The 23,465-nt window shown below is 37.5% G+C and overlaps 2 protein-coding genes across 3 annotated transcripts; one reads left to right on the forward strand and one right to left on the reverse strand.

The window, feature by feature from the left end:
• Positions 1 to 4,547: 4,547 nt before the first annotated feature.
• Positions 4,548 to 23,371, reverse strand: LOC115632106 (ribosomal protein S6 kinase beta-2). Of its 2 annotated transcripts, none has more exons than XM_030529089.1 (10): positions 23,270 to 23,371; positions 16,747 to 16,787; positions 15,142 to 15,271; positions 14,579 to 14,710; positions 13,537 to 13,670; positions 13,282 to 13,473; positions 13,099 to 13,189; positions 12,785 to 13,033; positions 12,608 to 12,715; positions 4,548 to 4,972 (listed from the first exon to the last, which is right to left on the reverse strand). In XM_030529089.1, exons 1-10 carry the CDS (start codon positions 23,369 to 23,371, stop codon positions 4,688 to 4,690), a joined length of 1,464 nt encoding a protein of 487 aa, XP_030384949.1. In that variant the 3' UTR covers positions 4,548 to 4,687. The 2 variants fall into 2 exon arrangements, with proteins under 2 accessions (XP_030384949.1, XP_030384950.1); XM_030529090.1 differs by having other exon boundaries at positions 4,688 to 4,972; positions 15,142 to 15,268.
• Positions 8,450 to 12,188, forward strand: LOC115632105. Its single transcript, XM_030529088.1, has 3 exons — positions 8,450 to 8,807; positions 10,722 to 11,963; positions 12,019 to 12,188. The coding sequence occupies exons 1-3, from the start codon at positions 8,465 to 8,467 to the stop codon at positions 12,186 to 12,188; spliced, it is 1,755 nt and encodes a 584-aa protein (XP_030384948.1). The 5' UTR covers positions 8,450 to 8,464.
• Positions 23,372 to 23,465: the final 94 nt, after the last annotated feature.

The following is a 23,465-nucleotide window of genomic DNA, read 5'->3' on the forward strand; positions in this document are numbered from 1 at the left end:
AAAACAATAAGAACATATAATAATTTAACAACTGGATTTAAACAAGTTTATATTGTTTTTTGTTTTCCGTCTTATACTTCTATAGCAACGGTGCAAATGTATTATAAAAAATTAATGATCTATGCCGAAAGGCGAATTAAAAATCATAAACAATTTAATTTTTTTCAAATTACCAAGCATAATTTTATTAATAAGGTTTTCACCTTTCGAAGAACGAATTTATAAATGAGAAATATTGTATGTTTTTATGAACAATTTGAAAACTTTAATAAGAGAGTAATACAATTAAGAGAAAAACCTAGAAAGATGTTATAATTTGTTTCCAGTTAGCTGTGAATTCGGGACCACTGTGCACTGTTGGGGGCACAATATTCCTGTGGTTGCGCCTTACACGATTTCGGTTTAGGGTTTAAAAATAGCAATACGACGCCATCGCCCAATGACGAAAGATGACTTTCAAGCCGTTCAAGCTACTCCCGACGTCGCCATGTCGATCGATTTATGTTAACACACTTTCACTGGAAATGGGAACTTGGGAAAGGAAATGGAGCGGCAGGAGCTCGGTATGGATGGCAAACTTTTTCGCATTCGTTATGCTAATAACTGTGTGCTAGAAGGCCCGACGAGTGGGGTGGCTGGTTTAAAAATAAAACACCTGAGACGCAATTTGTCTGTCTGTCTGTGGCACCATTAATGACAGTCTGCTACGGTTTGACAAGCACTGCTTGCATGGTTTTAAAGCCACAGACTGCCGCTTATCCACCTCCGATGTAAAAATCCAAATTTTTATTATACAAATTATTTTGGAAGCTTCTGGAGGAAATATTAACAGTTTTTGAAACACAGATTGCGTATAGGTGGGGTCTGCTAGGCTTAAATTCAATTTGTTTTTTTTTACCGCAACATTTTACACCTTTATCTATGTATAACCACACATTTTGTTCAAACGAAATTGTTTTTTGGTTCCAATATCGATAAACAATAAATGGTTCGGTACTATAATAGGAAAAGTTTCAATGAAAAAGACTTTAATCGATTCAATCGATGTGTTGTTGGAAAAACTCGATCTTTAAGAAATCTATCGGTACTATAATGGGAAAAGTTTCAATGAAAAAGACTTTAATCGATTCAATCGATTTGTTGTTGGAAAAACTCGATCTTTATGAAAACTATCGGTACTATAATAGGAAAAGTTTCAATGAAAAAGACTTTAATCAATTCAATCGATTTGTTGTTGGAAAAACTCGATCTTTAACAAAACCTAATCGAATCCAGCTTTAGAATACATTATGCGATCTTCTTCTGTGCTCTTGTTATAGAAATCTGTTACGATCCAAACATTGTTACACATAAGAAATTGAAAAACATTGAAGATTTTCTTAAATTAAATCAATACATTGGTCATCGATTCCCATTCCATATCCGGGCTATTTGGGAAGTCAACGAAATGAACTTCCATTAACCATAAAAACGTACATTAAAATTTCGTGTCTCACTTGTTTTTCTGTAAAATTAAGTTTTCATTTATTTACGATATACATTCTTCAATTTCTATAGTTTTGTATATTGTTATTATTTTATGTACTCTATATACTGCGCTTAAATTAGTGATACAAATTTACAATTTATTTAACTAGGATCTTGTTGTTGTTGTTGTTGCAATGAACATTTGTTACTTATTTGGATTGTTGACCTTCTCTTCTCTGCTTCCTTTTGTCTGTCTCTATTCAGTTTTGGCTGCCAATCATCCTCGCTTCCTTGCCACTCAGCTATGGCCTACATTTCAAATCCCCCCACCTATTTTACTTCTGCTCCAACCTCTTTGTAATTTCTTCTAAGTAGTTTTGAGTTTGACTTTCATGTACACATTTTAGGTATATAGTATTATTACATAATTCGCTTAGTTGTGGTTGTTATTGTTTGTATTCTGTTTAAACTCTCTTAATTATATTTCAACGTGTGTTTGTGTTGTGGGTTGTCATTTATTTCAAATAACTGTAATTAAGCAAGAGCTTAGAGTTGCCTTCGCTTGCTTGCTGGCTTGCGTGTGAGTGTGTGCCTATGAACTATTAACAATGAACTCTTTTTTTCTTGTTTTGCTGTTTTTTGTTTAAATTTTTGGTCGCTATGACAACATCTATCGGCACAATGACTACAATGATCTCAAATACTATAAACACTAATTATTAGCTGTGTGGTGGACTGTACAAATGGCAGAACTTAATTACTCGTTAGTGTTGTGTGTGATGGTGTGGTTGTGAGTGTCAGTGTCAGTGTGTACCTACGCATTATTGCTGCAAAAATTTAGTTGCCGCATTGCCTTACGGGGGCAACTGTACTACTTGCAAATGAAAACAGTTTTCTTTATTAGCTGGGCTTGTCATTTTGTTAATGTTGTCTAACTACGAACTGCTTTGTGTGTATGGATTTAAATTCATTCATCTTTGTTTGTTAATTAGCATCGATTATTGTTTGTAATTTGTTGCTAGTTTTGTATTTCATTTAATTTTTCCCTCTCGTTTAGGCAGTGTTTCATCATTCTTGGGTGTTTCTTTTTTGTCTCAACATATACATATTTCACTTGATATTACTTAATTAGGCGTTTTTAAGTATATGTTACATCGTTTAGTTATAGTTCGTGTTCGTTTTATGGCTACACTGACAAAAAAATAAGACATTTCTTATTAAATTTGCGGCGCCACAAGCAAATCATTTCGTAAATAAAAACAAAAACAATTATATATATTTATAGCTATGTAGCATAAATAAAAAAATCATTGTTTTACAATCAAAAAATATATGTATTTATGTTTTGTTTTTCGCATACTCGTACAAATTTGCTTTTTGTTTGTTGTTTAACTAATTAATTGTTGCTCTCTTGTTGCTCTTCGATATACACATTATAAATTATACATAAACTGTTTGCTCTCTTTGTTTCGTATTTAGTTTTAGTTCATTATTTTTTGTATTTTGTTTCCATTTTTTGTTTTCGTTTTTCGTTTTAGTTGGTTGTAACAAAAATAATTGCTTCTGAGGTATTTCCTTTTGTTTATATAAACATTTTTATACAATAACCATTATAAGTATTTAGTTTATAGTTTAGAGTTCTTTTTTTACAATAATAATTTTTCATTTGTTTGTTTTGTTGTTGTTGTTGTAGTTTTCGCTTGTCTTTTTCTTTTATTTCTTTTTTCTATAAACAATTCAAAGCACCTTTTGATTATATTCTCGACATAACAGAATATTTTTTTATTTTTATTTTTTACATTCTCAGTGAAACATTTTTTTGTTTTGTTTAATTTTATACGATTTTTTTTTGTTACTGCTTTTCAGTTTGGTTTTTGCTTTCGCTTTTCATGTATAGGCTTGAAAATATCATATTGAGATACAACAGAATATAAACAATTAGGTATAATAAAGTAAATATTTGTTTACGTTTCGTTTTAAATGTTGTGGCAGCGTTTAGCTTCTCAGTACGCGGTAAAAATGTTGCAACAAGTCTCCTTCATATATGTAAAAATATTTATATATTTTCTATATGGTTTATCAATGTTTTCTATAGTCTGTGGCAAACAAGATAGGTTCCATTTATTTATTGTAGAGGTTCAAGTTCCTTTTGTTCTAAGAAATGCCTTATTTTGGTTGTGGCCAGCAGTTACTTTTTCTTCTTTCTTTTGTATTTTTTTCTTCAACAAATAAAGAATTCCATGTTTGTGGACGCTCTCGATTCAAATTAGAAAATAAATAATAAAAATTGGCTATAATCAGCTTATTTAGAAACATAAAACGACTGTGTTGTTATACCCCTAAACGTGCCTTTGGAAACCTTTGTTTCGCATCTGTTTTAAATTGTTGTTAAGTTTGTTTCCAATCCTATAACTAAAAATTGAACGTACTTAAGGTTTAATATTAAAAAAATTTTATAATTGCTAGACAACAATTTAAAGCTTAAGAACTCAAAAAGTATTGTTAAAACATTTTACACAAGTTTTTTGTTTTCTCTTGTTTTGTTTTCTCTGAAATTGCGATTTCGCTTTCGATTTGTAGAAAAATAGTAATAGTTATAGGTTGTTTTAGTTTTTGCTTTTGTTGTTGCTAAAATGTTAATAAAATAAAAAACAAATTATTTATGTATATAGTGTTTTGTTTGTTGTTTGTTGTACATTTGAACTAAATTTGTATAAACAATTTTCGTTTCCTCCTTTTTTCCCTTTGTCTATAAAACGTAATTGGAAGTAGGCATATTTTACATAAAGTGTGTGTGTGTGTGTGTGATTGTGGGGCTGTGTCTGCATGTGTGTGTGTGTTCATATATATGTATGTATGTTGGGGTTATGGCGCAGGCAGAAATCGGAATCCAGACAACTTTACATCCTCCTAGCCTAGCTCTGCCCAACCCATGGCTCTAGTTGCCAGTTTTAGTTTCCGTAGCCTTATAAAGTATTATGTTTTTATTCCTATAACTATAGCTTGTATGTATGTATGTATGTATGTATGTATGTGCGTACATATACATATATATATATATATATATATCCAAAGAAACTCTTCGGGTTCTGGGCCTCCCACATGCACGTTCGTGTTAGACACGCTGTTGTCCTCTCTCTCTCTCTCTCTCTGTAGCTTTTCAATTTCCATACGTCATAATAGTAACTCTCATTTATAGCTGTTTGTGGCGTCCAGCATACTAGACCATCGGCAGGCCGTGCTGCACGTCCATCATCTCCTCCTGCGCGGGGGAGGCGCGCGGCACAAACGTCTGCATATGATGGGGCGGTGTGGCACGTGCGAACATCGTTGACCTTTGCACGCTCATGGACGCATGCGGGCCCACATTGGCATTGGCGGACGGGAACTGCAGCCGAAAACTGTTGTCCGGAAGCTGGCGGGGTGTGCGACGTGGCGAGCGCGCTGGCATGCGATTGGCCCGATGCATATCCTCCAGAATTGAGGGTGCAACGTAGGTGAAACCCTATAACAAAAAAATAAATAAGCCGTTTAGTGGGTTTATAAATACAAAGCGCACTTGTGGTGACCCCGACAATAGTGCCGATCCATAGCCATAGTCGTCAATAAATGTCGGACACATTTAATTGAATGCTCCATGGCTCAGAAGGTCTGCTTTGTTGGAGGTATTTAACTAAGATCGAATAAATGGCGGGCTAAAAATCCTGCTCACTGAATGAAATTATTTCCCCAAAATATGGGGAAATTACTTTAACTAGAGGCAGCGTTCAATCTATTTCTAAGTTCTTTAAACTTTATCCCAGACATTCCGTTTCATTCATGATAATTCGTATTATTTCGCAACGTTTTCAATATTCTTCCGATTCTTCCGAAACGTTGGCTAACAGTAGTATAGGAATAAAATAACTCTGTCTATTTACGAGTTGACTGAAGAGTAGCGCCCTTAAGCAGTAGCTATAGCATTCGCTTACTTACTAAGCACTTTTTCTTGGATTTGCCAAAGAAATGTTACCACTTGTGGCATCGCTGGACGAAATCGAGTGCGCAATTGAAATCAGTGCAGTAAACAGTGTACGATGTTGCTCATACGCATCGTGGGCACATGGCATGCATATTTAATTTGGAACGGGTTGCTCTGAACCGACTACATTACTTCCACTACCCCCCTTGGAGAGGTTATGCAACAGTGGGGCCGGTGCGAACTGTTTTATAAACTGCGAACTGGGTAATAGTTATCCGCACACATACATACATACATTCAATCGCACATACTACATAATGCAATATTAACACATTTTACATAATTTTCCAGTATCGCGACTGCCACGAAAAGTGACGGCCAGTCAGAGACATTAATTAAATTTTGTCGAAATTCATGCGCATGGCATGGCAGCAAACCATAACCAAATATTATTCCAATAAAATAATTAAAAGCCGCCGCCACCGCCAGTTTTTGTGTAAATTAAACAAGCACGCAAACTTTTGGGCCAGCAGCACTGGAAGCTGCACCGACGCCAAGCCTATTACTATAGAGAAAAAGAGAGTTCGAGAAATGCACACACTGTTTGGTTTTCGAGACAGAAATGGAAGCACTGTTTGATATTATTTGGAGTTTTTGGGAGAGAAAATGTGTGAACTGTCAGGGGCTCGAATCTACCAAGTGTCCAGCGTTAAAATGAATTCTTAAGTATTACCAATATTTATTTTGAAATCAAAGCAAAGACACTGCTCGAACTTATAAGAGAAAATGTTGAAGGAGGTAAGCACGCATCTTCGGCGGTAAAGTCCTGATAGATCTTATTTTCAAATAACTAGAGCAAATTACATTGCCAATGAAAATCATAATTTCATTTGTTTGCAAACAGGAAATGAAACATGAAACACTTAAAAGGAAACTTTGGCAGTGCATTTTTTTGGGAAAAGTGGGAAAGGGAATAGTTGTTTTCCATGTAGATTGTTAAGATGTCTCAATCTATCAAAACACATTGGCCCTTTATTCTTATCTTGCGGTTCGACAAAAGTAGGACTAGTGGTTTTTTACGTAACTAGAGTAATATTTGTAGAATAAAAAAACAACAAATACCTTTCATATGAAAGACATAAATCTATTTATTTGCAGTTACAGATTTAATAACACATTAGCTTGGTCATAAAATTAATTTTCATGATTCGTTTCTAGACTATTTAAGTTCTTGTGGCCACTTTATGCATTAATGCTTGGATGTATCTGTGCTCTGCTCGTTTCACACTAATTTAGTCTAGCCTAGCAGCTAAACTATAGGCAAGCATTATCATCTCATAAAATAACTCATTAGCATAAAAGACCCTTAGCCCTAGCTAACAAAAGCCATTATTAACGTTTTTATTATAATTTATTATTGTGTTTTGCAATAAATAATATAAATCACGTTGAAATTTGAGATTTTCATTAACCTTGAACTCAAAAATAGTATTTCAATCAATTAACTAGCTGAAAATAATAATTTATGATGTCTTTCCTTGGTCCATCTCTCTCTCTCTCACGCTCAGTACTATTACCTATAACTATCAACTTTTTTCACCGAGTCATTGACCCAAAAAAAAAAAAAAAGCGGTATCCCCTCCTGCTGTTAGAAAGCCAATAATTAAGCATAATAAGGTTCTAATTGGGGTAGAAATGTAGCGCATCTCGCTGCCAGCGACTGCTAATTGAAAGTGCCACCAACATGCACAGTCTGATACAGTTTGATAAGCATATGTGCCGCAAATGTCAAACTGTGGATGCGTTGTGCCGCGCATGCGCAAAACAATAAAAGCGGCGAAATTGTACATTACCCTCAATAAATATAGCACACCGCTTTTTTGAAGTCAATGGGAAGGTTGGGAACGCAAACACACGAGAAAACAAAACGAAATTAACAGAAAAGCATACGAAACATAAAATGTTAAACAAAGTCTTAGGCCTGCATATATTTTTGTATATAAACAAACACGCAACCCAAACAGCAACAACAACAACATTAAAAGCAAAATGTTTGGTTCAGTGGTTGCTGCTCATTGGCGGGGGACCCGCAATTAGCTTTAGACTCATAATATTGAAAACGCAGGCAGTCGCTGCTGCCAAAATGCGCCACCACGCCGTTGGCAGTGCTTCAGTCTTGAAGAGACGCTCAGAGCGTGCGGTTCGAAAGCGACTTTCGCAAAAGCCCCATATGCTGGTTTATTGTGCATTTACACACACACACACATGCCACCAATAGTGGTAGCTACGTAAAAAGTGGCAGGCCTGGAGAAAGGCTTAACGGACTTGCATTAAATAAATCAAGTGTTGTTAAAAAAAAAAATCAATTTCACTTCACATGCAACGCAGACATTGACATTAATTCTTATGGATCTTTAAACCGTTTCAGGGCTATCGAGTCGAGCCCGTAACAAAGGTTTATGAAAACTAAACCAGTAAAGAAATAATACCAATAAGTGCAGAAACAATAACAACAACGGCAACAGCTACAGCTACAAACAGTAACAACTCACACACACAGAGAGTGAGGCGACGGCGGCAGAGAGCAACGCATGCGCACGTGCAGAAGAGAGAGCGCAGCAGCAGCAGCTTTAATTGGGACAAGAACTGCCGCTATATGCTGCGCAGTCGCTGTCAGCTGTTTTTATAACTGTGTGAAGTGCAGTCGGTGCGTGTAGATGTGTGCGTGTGCTTGTCAAACTGTATAACACAATTGGCAAGGCCATGGAAACGGAAATGCTTCATGTGTGACATTGCATAATTTAACAATAATAACAAAACTAACAATATCATACAAAAAAAAAAAAAAAAAAAAAAAAAAAAGAAAAAACATGCGCAATAAATCTCTAAAAATTGGCAAAGTGTCGAGAAAAAAACAGAGCGTGTGAGAAAAAATAACACAAAAACAAGTAAAGACATAATAGGCGCACTACAAATAAAAGCCCCTCTTTGTTGGCTGGCTGGCGACAATTTGTACTCGAATATTTTTGTGGTAAAATGACCAAAACGCGAAATTCACTCTCGATCGTTGGTGGCGCTTTTCATTTGCTGTTGTTGTCATTACTAAGTGCAGCGGCAATGCCACAACAACAGCCAACAAACACGATTTTAAATGCAACGGATGGCATTGCTGCTGGCACTTTCATCGACAACAGCAGTAGCAGCAGCAGCAGCAACAACAACAACATTAACGATAGCGCTGGCTATGACACCTCCCTCCCTGCCACCACTAACTACAACTCAGCAGAGCAACAACAACAACAACAACAACCACCACAACCACAGCCACAGCAACAACCAATGCAATATACACCAATAACGGCGTTAGATAAAGAAGTAGGTATGGTTATAGTATCAACACCCCAAAACAATTACAACAAGCAGTGCAATCAACAACTACAACAACAACAGCTACAAGAAACTTCAACACCTCACCAGTCAGCCAGTCAGTCAGTCAGCTGTGCCTGTGGTGTCTGCTGTTTACTTTTTGAAATTGAAGTGAAATTTCTGACATGATTTAGTTGGCCGATGGTGTCATTAGCTGGCCATTGGCTATGCCTCTCTTTTTATTTTATCGTACAAGTATGCGCGTATTTTATATGGAACGGCAGTAACCAGTAACAGCAGCAACAACAAAAACAGTAGTAAATTGGCAAATTACGCGCCGCGGCAACAAAAAAAAACAATAATGAAAACTTCTCTTTGATAGGTCGAAACTTATATACTCTTTTAAAACTTCTGTTAATTTGAAAGATTTCAATTACAAGACAAAAACTCTAGAAAATGTTTAGAACAGGCACTCCAGAAAATGTATAATTAAGTCTCATTAAAAATTAAGACTCATATATGCTGGAGTTTAGTTAGCTCATTTATCTCATTTTCTGGCTTTATTTTGTTTAGAAACGTTTTGAGATTTGTCAAGACTAAAGATAATAATGCAGGAAACAATCAAAGTTATTTATTACAATTTATGGCATTGTTTACCTCACACACTTCCTAAAGAATATGAGTGTAGAATTGCAATGAAAACAAAAGATTAAACTATATATCTCTGTTTTATGTGGAATTGTTTACTGCACATTTCCTACTTGTAAAGATTATAGAATTTAAGAATTGAAATATAAATAATTTTTGTGTTTCCTTTTAAATTATTGATTGGTTGCCTTATATACTTCGAGAAAATTATAAAGTTCAGTCTCACAATATAAATCCACAAGTAGACTCGCTACTATTAACTTTTTATCACTATCCTTATTTACGTTCACATTTCGTTGAAATTGTATTGTATTGTAGATTTTTGATTGCTCCTTTTCAAATCTTTAGAAAGACGATAGAGATGATATAGATAGAGGTAATGGCGACTGATGATACGATGATCTAGAGAAATTCTTTCCGATCCCTTTGATCATCCGAGAGGAAATCCATTGTCTTAAGAGTATGACACTGCCCGACACTGTGCAAACAATCTTTTTATCCCTAAATCTTTCGAAATCATTATAATCATGATGACAACATGAAAAAACTCGGGTGATAATTTAACTTTTGTTTTCCAAATTAACGTAATTAACCCATATTTAGAAGATAAAAAATCCACGACGATTGTAAACTAGCTATATGGATGTTGGTATACTTAGCTTTTGACTATTAGTGATTTATCTAACCATATACCCAACAGACGATTAGAAACTGCTCGTAATATTTTAGCTCAGTATCTAGTTAGTGTTACCCGTCTAGTCGAATGTAGTAATAAAAGCTCTCAAAGAATGAACTTGTTTAATGGTTTATCGCAACACATAATATAGTATGTTGCCTAGTCGTCATTCGCCACATTTTCAAAGAGCATTAAGAAAGGCTAGCCAAGTAATGGGTAGAGCCGTAAAAGCCGTAAAAGCAAAACCCACGGTGGTGCGAGGTGGTGCAAGGGCAACAAATTGCCTAAGCCAAGAAGGAGAAGAAGATCGCCAGGGGTATAGTGTACTGGGTACCCAGTACACATGTTTATAAGTAAATAGTAGAGCTCTGAGCGGCGCACACGACTTTATGGACGCGCTTCAAGTGTGAAAGTGAAATTTATTACACTTGAATTAAAAACCGAGCCGAAATTCGGAGCCAGTCTTCATTCAGCCGAAACTTGTTGGGTTTGTTTCCAGTTGTAGTTAGTTGCACCAAGACAATAAAAAAAGATTACGAAAAAAAAAATTAAACTAATTTCCCTTTCAATTTGGTTGATCTTCTAACCTCGTTTCATTTCTAGTCGAGCGACTCATCAAGCAATGGGCACCAATTGTGTGGCTAGCGCCGGAGGAGAAATTCATGCCATTGGGTGTGGATGAGTTTTTACACCATGTACATCCCATGGACAAGGAGAAGAGTTTTACGCCTGGCATGAGTTTTAGAGATTTCTCGACAAAGTCGCATTTGGTGACGAATGCCGAAGTGCAGGATTTGTTGGAAAATGAGAATTCATTTATCTACGGACGCAATCCTAATGTGGCGCCAGTGCCCATTTATGGTGTAGTTACACTCTGTCCTGCGCCAACACAACCACCGCCGGCACAGCAGCCACCGAGGCGTGATAGTGGGGCAAAGAAGCCGGCAATATCCTTGGCCAGCACACGAGGTCCCTATATACCCGTGTCTATTGATCCGCTCGAGGAGCGAACCGACACAGTACGTCGCTCCTCTAGGCTCTTTCCAATTTTTCAGCGCGTGAAACGAGACGTAATTGGCGGCACCAGCTACCAGCCGGTCAGCGAATACGATTTGGTTATGGGTGAGACGCAAGGCAAGCATACAGCCACAGGGCCACCTCCCAACCCAGAGACTGTGGAGGAGGAGCAGGATCTGGATAATAGTGTGCCAGTCAACAACTTCATAGCCAATCTAGCAGACAACGTCAAGTTTAGTGGTGGCGTTGAGGATAATCTCGAGGATAATAGCATTAGCGAGGTGCCCTATGAGGAACAGAGTCCCAGCAGGCGCAAGATGCCCAGCTTTCATGTAACCTACTGGATGTTCTATCCATATAGCCAGGGTAAGACGATGTGCACTCTGAGCCTGGGTCCGCTGGGACGCATTCCATTCCCAGCTGTCTATGGCTACTGCCTGGGCAGGCGAAAGGATATTGGCAGTCATGTCGGGGACTGGGAGCACATGAGTTTGTATTTCGATGGCGATGCCGAACCTCAGGCCATGTATGTCTCCGCACACGATGCTGGCGCCTATTATAGTTACAACAGGCTAACGGGTGCCTTCGAGTTTAAGCGCCAGGAGACGCGCAAAGGCATTCTGCAGCGACCTAACTTTCCCAAAACAGTTACCACCTTCAAGGACCACCCGGTACTGTTTGCTGCGAAAGGTTCCCATGGCTTGTGGACTGCACCCGGGAAGCACCGCTTCGTGAAGGTGGCCCGGCTTTACGACATCAATGGCTTTGGCACGCCTTGGAACACTTGGAAGAGCGTAGACATAAGCTATGAAAATTTGAGATCTTATGGTAAGCAATCCCCCGTTTTCTACTAAATTAAATAAATTATTTTTGTTCCTTTCAGGTCGCTCCCTTGTGCCCGATTGGCTAACCTATCGCGGTAAATGGGGCAATCCTAAGAGCAAATGTCACCCATTTCGACGCATTGGCCTCAATTTTTGTGAGTTGACGGATGGACCCACGGGCATACCGCTTAAAGAGCCCCATTTTCAATGTGGCGCCGACTATCGCTAAAAATGAGCACAATACGCCTACCTAGGATTAAGCTAACTTATAGAAAAGTATTTATTGTGAAATCCCAAAACTTTATCTTGACGCATTCAAAATGATAAAACAAAAGCAAGCATAACAATCTGATTTCTTAACGTTGTGCTTAGACTTAGTGTGAAATCTTCTGCGAAGAGAATCCGCTTCCAAAAAAGGATCTTCGGATTGAACAACGGGTTGAAACTGCAAGCATAAGGGTATATGTGATACCTTCTGTGAAGTAAACACAACGCCTTCAACAAAACTAAGTTCGATTCGACAGAAAATGATATTTCAATTTAAAGAAGACTTCAATTTAGTAACAGCTCGAAAGCTCGAAAGCTTTCAAATTACTCTAGAATCCTTACACCCCTTTTAATATTTAGTAACTCAAGCTTTGTACTCACTTGAAAAATTAAATTGGCACTTTCGCTGAGCGTTGTATCGTCCGGTGAATCAACTGGAATCTGTCTTGTAAATCTTGTGTCGAATTGTGAGACGTCATCCTCGCTTCGCTGTAAAAGCCAGAACATACAAAAGGATTAACCCTGAACTAATGGATTTATTTTTAGTTTGTCACTCACCAGTAACGGTTTAATGGGCGGTTCTAAACGTCGTGCAAGGACATCGTCCCAAATGACGTGCTTGAAGAACGGATGTCTCTGCACTGCCGCCGCATCTTCAGGACCACTGCCCAGACGCTGTGGCTCCTGGCGTTTCATCAGACGACGCACCAAGTCTCTGGCTTCAGGTGTGAGGTAGGCTGGCAGATTAAGTTTTGCTTTCAAAATAGTCTCGATAGTCTTCTTTCGATTCTCGGCGGTGAAGGGCGGCTGTTAGCATTTAAAAAGAGTTTTTAGACACTTATAATATAATCTCTTTAGATCTGAGAACTCACCACACCCGTCAACATATCAAACATTAGTGCACCCAACGACCACCAATCGACGGATTTGCCGTGGCCACTTCTTGTCAGAATTTCGGGTGCCCTGCAATATTAAATAGAAACACGTAAGTTGCAACTTCTACTCCATTAAACGCAATTAATAGTAAGATCAAAAGGCTGGGAGCGCGCACGCACATGTACTCAATTGTGCCGCAGAAGGTGTGGGTGACAATACCCTCTTGTATGTGCTCCTTGCACAGACCGAAATCCGTTAGCTTGACATGTCCTTGCGCGTCCAGTAGAATGTTCTCCGGCTTCAGATCGCGGTAAATGATGCCAAGTTTGTGTAGATGGCCAAGTGCCAGAATTATTTCGCTGAGATAGAAGCTAAAAGTGGAGATGAAAACGCAATTTAGTTGTTACTTTGAGACAAATAGTGGAGCTACATACCATGTGGTGTCCTCTAGAAAGATTCCCTCGCGTTCTAAATGCATAAAGAGCTCGCCGCCGCTTAGATATTCTAGTATAAGGTATAGTTTACCGTCTGTTTGAAACGCATAGACTAACTCCACAATAAAGGGATGCTACGAAAGATAATAAATAATATATAAGAAGATGGATTTATTAACATCTAGTAGAGAGCTTATTATAGTCTCACAATTGATTACATTATTACGAATAACCTAAGCCAAAATCTAGTTTTGTTTTTTTTAGTATTGTTACAGGCTTCACAAACAGCACGAAGTTGACTTAAAATCAGTCTAGTTCTGAATCTCCAATATTACACTTGAGTGGAATTTGTTTAAGAAGTATTCACAATTAGGACTGCCGTGCTTGTATTAAAGAAGTGTGCTCTTCATCCAAGATTTGTCTTTTTAAATATCGCCCGAACTATTCAATTCCAACAACTTTTGATTGTTATTAAACGAAGTTTGAGAAAGACATTAAGAGACAAGCTTCTCGGGAATATCTGGGAATACACTTGTGTTTTATATGAAACTTTAAGCTGTACTAAGACTAACAAAGTCTTCAGCAGAAATGATCGTTATGTAAATACATGATTTACGAACTAGAAAAATTATCATGTTCATAATCTTGATATGATATTATTGTTTTAATATTGCAGAATATAAATATATCAATAAACTACACCGAAAGATGGTATTTATTTTCTTCAAATTATTATTATTTTCGTCTTTAAAAGATAATATTGATTCGAATTTTTAAGCCGCTAATATTAAACATCAATTTTTTAATAATATCGTACATAAACAAATTGAGTGCAATAACCGTTTCCGATTCGAACTAGCCAAGGTCATAAATTGAAGTTGCCTGCAAAACATTTATTGTTTGCCTGATTTCTGATCAACTATGCATCGTCAAGTGCTTAAAGTATTAATTAACCATCCTAGTCCTTGAACTAGTTTTAACTAACAAAGCCAATTCAATTGGCGCCATTTGTAGAACATTCTACACGGCCAGTGTAGCTCACCTTGACCGCCTCGAGTATGTTGCGCTCGGCACGCGTGTGTGCTGTGTCCTTTTGATTTGTCACTATCGAGGCCTTCTTGAGCACCTTCATGGCAAAATATTTGTTGGCATCACGTCCGGCCGTCTTGCGCACCTGTTAATAAAGTATACGCCATTAATAAATTACACTTATGTAACGATTTGGGTATGTTTCCACTAACGGATCCGCTCGAATTGTGTGAATTAGAAAACGTATTAGAAATTGCTAAATGAGTTTAAATTCAAAAAAGCTATTAATCTTTCACTCGTGTTCTAGTAATCTTTTGAATAATCCACTAACTGAACGGAACCCAATAAATCTGTTAAGTTACAAATTGGTTCTAAATAAGTTTTCTTTATATTCAAAACAAAGTATTTAAATCATTGTTCAAAAATCTTTATTCCCTGTACCAAAAGGGTAAATGAGTAATGTAATGTAATTGGTACATGATTTCATATAATACTAGTTTTATATGAAAACATATACCAATTACGACTCTGAAAATCCATCGGATTCGGAAACAGGCCTATATGTTTTGTACTCACCTGAAAAACTTTGCCATAGCCACCTTTTCCCAGCACTTTCTTCAACTCGAAATCTTTGGGTCCCAATTTGATTTTGCCGGGATTGACATTCTCCTCGGATAGCTGTATGGTCTCCTGGCCCTCGCTGCTGCTGGTTGGCCAAAGAGGATAGAAGCTATGATTAGTAGGTAATAGTGTAAGCGTGGGAATTAAGGCAGCCTGCTACCCATGGTGCTCTATAAATAAACCCTACAAATAAACTCTTGATCGTTGGCCGCCGCCATCGACACCATCGAGTGTTTGCCAACAGACCCAGAAAACGCTTCCCAGAGTATAGACGATGGGTGCAAGCTTTTGTTTATATGAGAGATATATGTATATTCGCAAGCAACCTGGCCAGCCAGTTAGTTATTGTTGTTGACGGTAGTCAATAGCAGTTGTAAACATTTTGTCGCAGTCGGTGCTGTGTTATCAGCTAAGCTGGTGTGGGACAGGTGCAGGCTGTTTCTCATTTGTTGTTGTTTGTAGACATTCGCTCTGGCGCTGGTAATTTTCCCAGGCATGTAAACAACAGTAAAAAATAACGAATAATTTCTGAATCTGCTCAACTGATAATTGGCCAATGGCTGTCAAGCGCGTGGGCAGGCATTGCCTTCCTCATCATCATCATTCACATTATTGCGCCCAATTAAAAGCTTATTCTGATTGCACTCTGATGTTTGAATGTGTGGGATGTGGGGTGTGTTTGTCGACATTTGGTTTGCTAGGCTATTATTCTTTTGCGGCTTCTATACTCTAAAAGGGTCTAAGTATCTGTGCGATTCTCAAATTTTCTATAGTTAAGTGTTTTATTTTACATGCTAGTGACGAAAGTTTAGGGCAGTGACTGCTACAAGGCCATATTAATATGTTTTATCCATAAGCAGAGTAAGTACCGATTTGTACTCAAATTATTTTAAATCGAATTTTTTTTTGCCTGCTAGGGTATCTAATTCTGGTATTCCTTGTTTCAGTTTTATTTATAGTGCCCAAATATATCTTCTATAAAAACGTTAATGTTAACGTCCACATATCAAGAATAATGCAATATTCGTTTTAGAATCTGTAGACTGGCAGTTTTGGCAGTGACAACTTGAATTGCATTATTTTACTGAGCGCCTAGCCACTACTTATACCCTAAGGAGGAAAGCATTGACTTTATATTCTTCATACCCTTCATAGTCCATACCCAGACATGTCAGTCCCCAGACATTAGGCGTTTATGAATTTTAAACCAAGATTTGTACACCTCGTACTCGTATTTGCAAATCAAAAACTTTTTCAAATGTTAAACAAATCTGAAAATCATTAGCAAAAGATTCCAATTTTAAGAAGGATCCATTTACATTCTTCAAAATTGTCTTGTGTGGATTGAGGACCTGTGAATCCATCAGGCGCGTTTATTTTTTGAATATTTTTTAAATACAATCTCAGGGATCTTTCGAAAACTTTTAGGGCAGCCCACGCATACAGAAAGTACATACAACCAGTAAGCGCCTTGCTCCCACACATGAAAGAAATTTGTGTTTGCGATGAAAATGCTGGCGGCGTCTTCTTCGAAAACGGCATAGTTTTAGCATTACTCACTCTGGGTGTAAATTTATGCTCAATTCCGGTTCTAGGTCAACCTGCAAAAGAGAGACAGAAAGAGAGTAAGAGAGAGTTTGCAATGAATAAATGTGAAACTGAAAAAACGTTAACAATTCATCATGGTTATTAAAAGATAAACAAAAAACATGTTTCAGAGCCATGCGACTGCATCGAAAGAAAGTGAAATAGTGGCAAGCATGGGGAGAATGGGGAGAGAGTCAAGCAGCACCAACGCCAACGCCGACGCAGAACGTAGACGACGAGACGCGTCGTCGCAAGCGCCTCATCATCGTTACCAATGAAAAAATTTCTCTGCTATTCGATAACTCTAGCGGATCCCACAAACACACACATACATACACAAGCAGCTTCCATACACGCAGCACACAAACACACACATTCACACCTTTTTCTTTAATGACAAACTAAATTTAGAACTCGGAACAATGCCAAATAATCTGCCGGCGACGGAGACGATGTTTGCCGTGGCTATGTCTGTCTCGGAGGGAGCAGGGGAAAGGGGCTAACGGATGCCTGACGCTCGTCATAGTTCAGCAAAATGCTCGTGCCTATTTAAATTTATATTTCGTCTTTGATATACATATATACATACGTACTTATGTCTAGAAATCGTTGACTAAAGTTCAATTGAGCGGGCGATGTAAGTGGAAGGGCGGGCCGGCGGTCGATCGGTCTATCGATCAAAAGGGGAGGATGGAGGAAGCATCTCACACAGCATTGGAAACTAGTTCACCTCGCCAGCGTTGATCTTATTGCATTTGTTGTATTCCAATTAACAATTTTATCATAATTTATTGTGCTCATAAGACGTGTTGCTTCCCCACGATGCGTCGAAGTCGAGGGCACCAGGTAAAAATAATTTACAAATATACTTAAGCCCTTGACAGTGTGGGTGGCGTTCAGGGTGACCGAATTTCTCAGAATTATAGATGATTTAGTGTCAAGAAAAATTACGATTACTATTTTAACGGGAACATGTTATTTTTTTTTTCTAATGCAAGGGATATCCAAACTTTTATCCCCTAAGCCTCCACGGATTGTACAAATTTGATTTCACTTAAATATTTTTTAATACTAAATTTTGTTCCAAGCTATAATCGCTTTTTTAAATTAAAGAACTTTTACGAAGTTCAAAAGGGGATATAAGGATATACATAGGGACGAACTATATATTTGTTTTATTTCAGTCTCAAATAAGGCGCGAATAAGACAAGACTTTCATATAAAAACGATCCAATTCAAATCTATTATTTATGGGTTGGAAGACTGGGATTGTGTGTTGGAGATCTATTTCGCAAAAAACCAAACTTCATATGCGAAATATCGATTCACACTACAAGCATATTAAGTTCACAATTGATTTCAGATTATTATGGGCTTATTCTTTTGGGCCTTTTTAGAGTCAGACATCTTTTTGTGTCTTTAAAATTGCTTTGAAAATGACATAATTTAAATTAATATCATATAATATAATATTTTACACTGTTTTATCTGGATTTATTTTCCGCATAGACTTCGCTTAAATTACGATTAATATACTTCAGTTTTTCATCCAGGAAAGTTATTTTATGATTGGACAGCCTATTGTGATTCTGATTTCAAAGGGAAAGCTAAACGAGAGCGGCGAAATGTTTGAGCTATTCGAGGATTCTGCAATGAGGATCAATGAGATGAATCCCCGTTGGATGAATTACACAATGTAACTCAGGATTGAATTTTAAGAACAATAAATTCGGTGGGATTTACACAAAAAAAAAACACCAAAAAAACAAGCGGAAGTGGAATGAATGGTCACCCTGGCGACCAGAACGTGCGCTTGCGTAAAGGCACTTAAGTCTGTTACGAAGACCATTACGACGACGACTACTACTACCAATATAACGTTAAGGTGCAGGTGCAGTCTAAATTGGCTCAAGCGTTTTTGTCGCTTTTACTTGGCAGGGCGGGCGCTGCTTATCAGCAAGCTTACTTTTCTCGTTTCTAATTTTATATTATGTATGAGGCTGATAAGAAATTTCAGTTGTTCTGAAGTGGAAGTTTAGCTTGCCTGCTAATGTGTGCAAGTGTGATTTTTATGTACATATATACATTCTTACCTATGTACATAATTCTAAAGTTGATAGCGCGCTTTTAAGTACCTACCTATGTATGTATGTATGAGTATACCTGAACACATACATATTTACGCATTTGTGTGTTCTCTATATAAGTATGTACGTAGGCATGTTTGAGTAGCTGTATGAGCTGATGGGGTAATTGATACTGATTATTTTGAAGGGCATTTGTTTTTATTTGATTGCCTAATATCGGAACACATCATTGCTGAACACTATATTGTTGCTTTTCATTTTCGTTTTTTGATATGATGAGAACATTTTAAACTATATACATACATACATATGTATGTAGGTATGTACATTAGCCATGTTCTTTATACATATGTATGTATGTACAGTGAATCAATAAAGTCTTGGCACAAGCAGAATTTTTTATGAAAAACGTATTTAATACCTATTATTGATGGGCTTTGAAAATTTTTTGTGATGCAGTTAGTAACATTCGGTAATTATCTACACAACACATGTGAAATTGTTCCGTTATATCTCATACAACTGAAAATACACAAGAAAGAAGAAAGAAATAGCTTGAAAACACATCAAAAAAGTCTTGGCACACAGCATTAATTCGTCGTGTATTTGCGAATATAACGGTAACCTTTCAATTTTCTTTGATCTGTTTCTTACTCTGTCTTCAATAATTGCTCATTCCTCCATTTCCTTGTGATTTGAAGTTAGTTTTGCTCTTAAATTGGTGACAAAGCGATCAAAATGGGTGGAGGCATGGAAATTTCAGTAGAAGTCCGTAAAATGATTATAAATCTGTATGTCCAGCGAAAAAGTTATCGCGAAATTGGCACTATAGTTGGCAAACCATTTTCAAGTGTACGAAACATTATAAAGCACTACATAGAAAGCGGCCAAGTGGAGCATAAATCCAGAAGCGGGCGGCCAAAAAAATTTACACAACGCCAGGAGCGGGTAGTAGTCGCTGCGGTGGCACAAAACCCAAGGCTTTCTGCGGTCAAACTATGCCATGAAATGCAGGAACGCTTTAAAGAAAATATTAACCCTCAAACAATACGGAACACATTATACAGAGCTGGTTTCCATGGAAGAGTCCCCCGTCGCAAGCCTTACATTTCGAAAGAAAATCGGAAGAAGAGACTGGAGTTCGCTAAGCTCCATTTAAATCAGCCGGAATCATTCTGGAATAGTGTAATATTCAGTGACGAATCAAAATACAACTTATTTGGGTCAGATGGCGCGCAAAAAATTTGGCGGAAGCCTAACAAAGAACTCCAAGAAAATAACATAATCAAAACAATTAAGCACGGTGGGGGAAATGTCATGGTGTGGGGGTGCATAGCTGCATCTGGAGTCGGAAACTTGGTCTTCATTGATGAAAAAATGGATAAACATGTGTTCCTCAATATCTTAAAAGAAAATTTACTTCCAAGTGCGGAGAAATTGGGGTTAAATGGACGTAGTTGGCAATTTCAACAGGACAATGACCCAAAGCATACGTCGTATCTGGTGCAGGAATGGCTTATATGGCATTGCAAACAATTAAAAACACCCCCACAGTCGCCGGATATGAATCCTATCGAGCATATTTGGAACATTTTGGAAAAAAAAAATACGCAAACATAAAATAACATCAAAGGATTCCCTCAAAGATGCTATACGCACGGAATGGGCAGAAATAACTCCTTTGGAGACATCCAACTTAGTCGGAAGTATGCGTAGGCGCTTAGAAGCAGTTATCCAGGCTAAGGGCGGTGTTACAAAATATTAGGTGTGTAAAGGTTACCGTTATATTTGCAAATATACGACGAATTAATGCTGTGTGCCAAGACTTTTTTGATGTGTTTTCAAGCTATTTCTTTCTTCTTTCTTGTGTATTTTCAGTTGTATGAGAGATAACGGAACAATTTCACATGTGTTGTGTAGATAATTACCGAATGTTACTAACTGCATCACAAAAAATTTTCAAAGCCCATCAATAATAGGTATTAAATACGTTTTTCATAAAAAATTCTGCTTGTGCCAAGACTTTATTGATTCACTGTATATGTTTCAAATCTATAAATCTCTGATCGTGCCCAAAATAAAGGCGGTCACGTTTTTCCCAATTGGATATTGTTTCTGTGAAATATTAACACGGGGGTTTACAAATGCAGTTGTTTTTTCCTATTCATAGACAATTCGTAACAGTGGATGAAAAATGGGTTTCATGCGATCGTTATTTGAGATAATACAGTTACAAAAAGTGGGTGGAACTAAAAAAATTAAATTAATTCGTACAGTCTCTTGCAAACTATTTTGGGATTTTCTTTATACAGGAAGACAATGTGGCCAGCCGATTAGGTTTTGCTTCTCATGTGGTTAAGTATTTTGAAATTTATATAGGAAGAATATGAGGCCAGCCGATTAGGTTTTTGTATTTATAGACTCTCTTCAATCATGAAAAAATGATGTCAAGTCGCAATTGTTGTATTTTTATAAAATATTGTTTACCGAATATAGAATAAAATGGATATATATTTGAAGACAATTTTGTAATAGTATAGATAGTGTGTGTGTTGGTGAATTCGCTTGGAAATGTAAAGATTTAATCGATCGTTAAAGAAATACAATAAATCGCACGTGTTTCAGAACGCAATGTGTAAGACACAGCTTAAGCTAAGGATAATTTTTAAACAAGTAAAAAAGCTAAAGTCGGGTGTCCCGACTTTGAAATACTCTGTACATATGTTTACAATAATTATAGAAAATAAAAAAAAAAAAAAAAAGAAAAAAAAATTGGATCGATTTTACCTCTCTCGGTATTCGAACTCACGTAAAGGGTGTATAATTGCACATTTACATAGCAATTGCGTCTGTGTGAGTGTATGTATGCCTATGCGCATCAATTCGTGTCTGTGTAAGCATTTTCGCAGTCAACCAAACAGCAACATCAACAACAACCGCGGGCAGCGCTTGAGCAGCGCTGCAGCAGCAAATATATTTATGGCTATAACTTCTTGGTAAATCGGTCTATAACAGTGAAACTTGGCATACGGAAACATAATTACTAACTGGGGGTATTTGCAAAATTTTAGTTCGAAATTCCAAGAATTACGGGAGTTAGAGAAAATCGCATTTGCGGGGGAGAGGGGGGAGGGAGGGAAATTCCAAAATATACATTTTCTGCGTATTCACACAAGGCATCTTGGACTAAAATTTGGTGTGCCTAGGTCTTATAGTCTCCGAGATATAGGCGATTATACGAATGGAAAATCGGGAAAACCCCCATAGGGGGGAAGTGGGGGGGAAAATCAAAAAAATAAAACAAACTCGTATAGAATACACACATAACGCATCTTTGTGGAAAATTTGGTGTCTCTATCTCTTATAGTCTCTGAGATCCAGGTGTTCATACGGACGGACAGACGGACAGACAGACAGACAGGGCTAGATCGACTCGTCTTGTCACGCTGATCAATAATATATATACTTTGTGGGGTCTGCCACGCCTCCTTCTGCCTGTTACATTTTTCAGCTCCCGCAAACCTAATATACTCTTGTACATTTCATGTACAGAGTATAAAAAGTTCAAGAAACATTTCAGTTCTTTTAAAACAAAGACTAGCAACTGGGAAAAGCTTTAAAGTCCAATGCAACGAAAATGATTATTGAAAGTTCAATTGTACATATTTCAAATGTACTACGAAAAACTGCTATTTAATTATTTTAAGCATGGAATGTTTTCTTATAATGTTATAAGCAATAGTAAATTATTCATAGTAGAGAAGCTCTACTGTAATGTGCGTATTATATGTAGGACTTAATATCAGTGGGAATGCGGCAGGCAGACAGTTACAATCGCCTTGGCGTCGCAAATTCTCGGAAAATTGAATGAGTGTATTTCATATTAAATAATCGACGTTAAAACTGGATGTGACGCCGATTCAGAGTTCGCGCATGACGCAGCAGTACGGACTTTTGCGCAGCAGATAAGCCGCCTGCATAATATTGCAGAAAATGCGTTCCAAAATACAAATTTGATATACAAACATGCATATATGTATGTACATCCGTATGTATGTATAATCAGTTGAATAGGTTAGGTGGGAATGTACATACGAGTATATAGTCAGTTTTGTTGCGCTTTCACGCCAGGCATTCAAGGAAAAGTCGCAGACAAAGCAGCGGCAAGCAGGCATAATAAAGAGCTCTTTGTCGAAGGTAAACAAAGAAGAAAAATCTGCCAAGTCGGTCGACCTCCAGAAAAGAGGCACACGCCCGCGCAAAAACAATTTGCAAGTGCGCAGCTTTAATTTTGTTGATGTTGTTGTTGTTGTTGCAAGCGTCATTGTTGTAAGCAATGTTGCTGTTTTTGTGTTAGTGAAGAAGCAAAACGTGTTGCAGAAATTGCTGCGCAATTTTTTTTAACTTACATCGTCCAATTCGATCCTGTCATCGTCGGAATCGTGCGCCTTGTCATCCTCGTGGAGCTCGATCTCGAACACTTCACTTGGATCGCCACTCACGTCCGCCATTTGTGGTTGTCGTTACACTCACTCAGACAGTCAGTCAGTCAGACAGACACACACGCACACGCAGGCAACAACAAACGCACGCACAAGCCCCAAA

Source organism: Scaptodrosophila lebanonensis, unplaced genomic scaffold, assembly GCF_003285725.1.
Source record: "Scaptodrosophila lebanonensis strain 11010-0011.00,11010-0021.00 unplaced genomic scaffold, SlebRS2 tig00001415-arrow-pilon, whole genome shotgun sequence".
Lineage (NCBI taxonomy): Eukaryota > Metazoa > Arthropoda > Insecta > Diptera > Drosophilidae > Scaptodrosophila > Scaptodrosophila lebanonensis.

What these genes read in the sequence shown, in the direction of transcription:
- LOC115632105 (XM_030529088.1), top strand. Translation starts at nt 8,465, where the DNA reads ATGACCAAAACGCGAAATTCACTCTCGATCGTTGGTGGCGCTTTTCAT. An exon ending in GGCGTTAGATAAAGAAGTAG is followed by an intron (nt 8,808 to 10,721) that starts GTATGGTTATAG and finishes TTTCATTTCTAG; the next exon opens with TCGAGCGACTCATCAAGCAA. An exon ending in TGAAAATTTGAGATCTTATG is followed by an intron (nt 11,964 to 12,018) that starts GTAAGCAATCCC and finishes TGTTCCTTTCAG; the next exon opens with GTCGCTCCCTTGTGCCCGAT.
- LOC115632106 (XM_030529089.1), bottom strand. Translation starts at nt 23,371, where the DNA reads ATGGCGGACGTGAGTGGCGATCCAAGTGAAGTGTTCGAGATCGAGCTC. An exon ending in TTGATATGTTGACGGGTGTG is followed by an intron (nt 13,034 to 13,098) that starts GTGAGTTCTCAG and finishes AAATGCTAACAG; the next exon opens with CCGCCCTTCACCGCCGAGAA. An exon ending in GTGCCAATTTAATTTTTCAA is followed by an intron (nt 4,973 to 12,607) that starts GTGAGTACAAAG and finishes TTTTTGTTATAG; the next exon opens with GGTTTCACCTACGTTGCACC.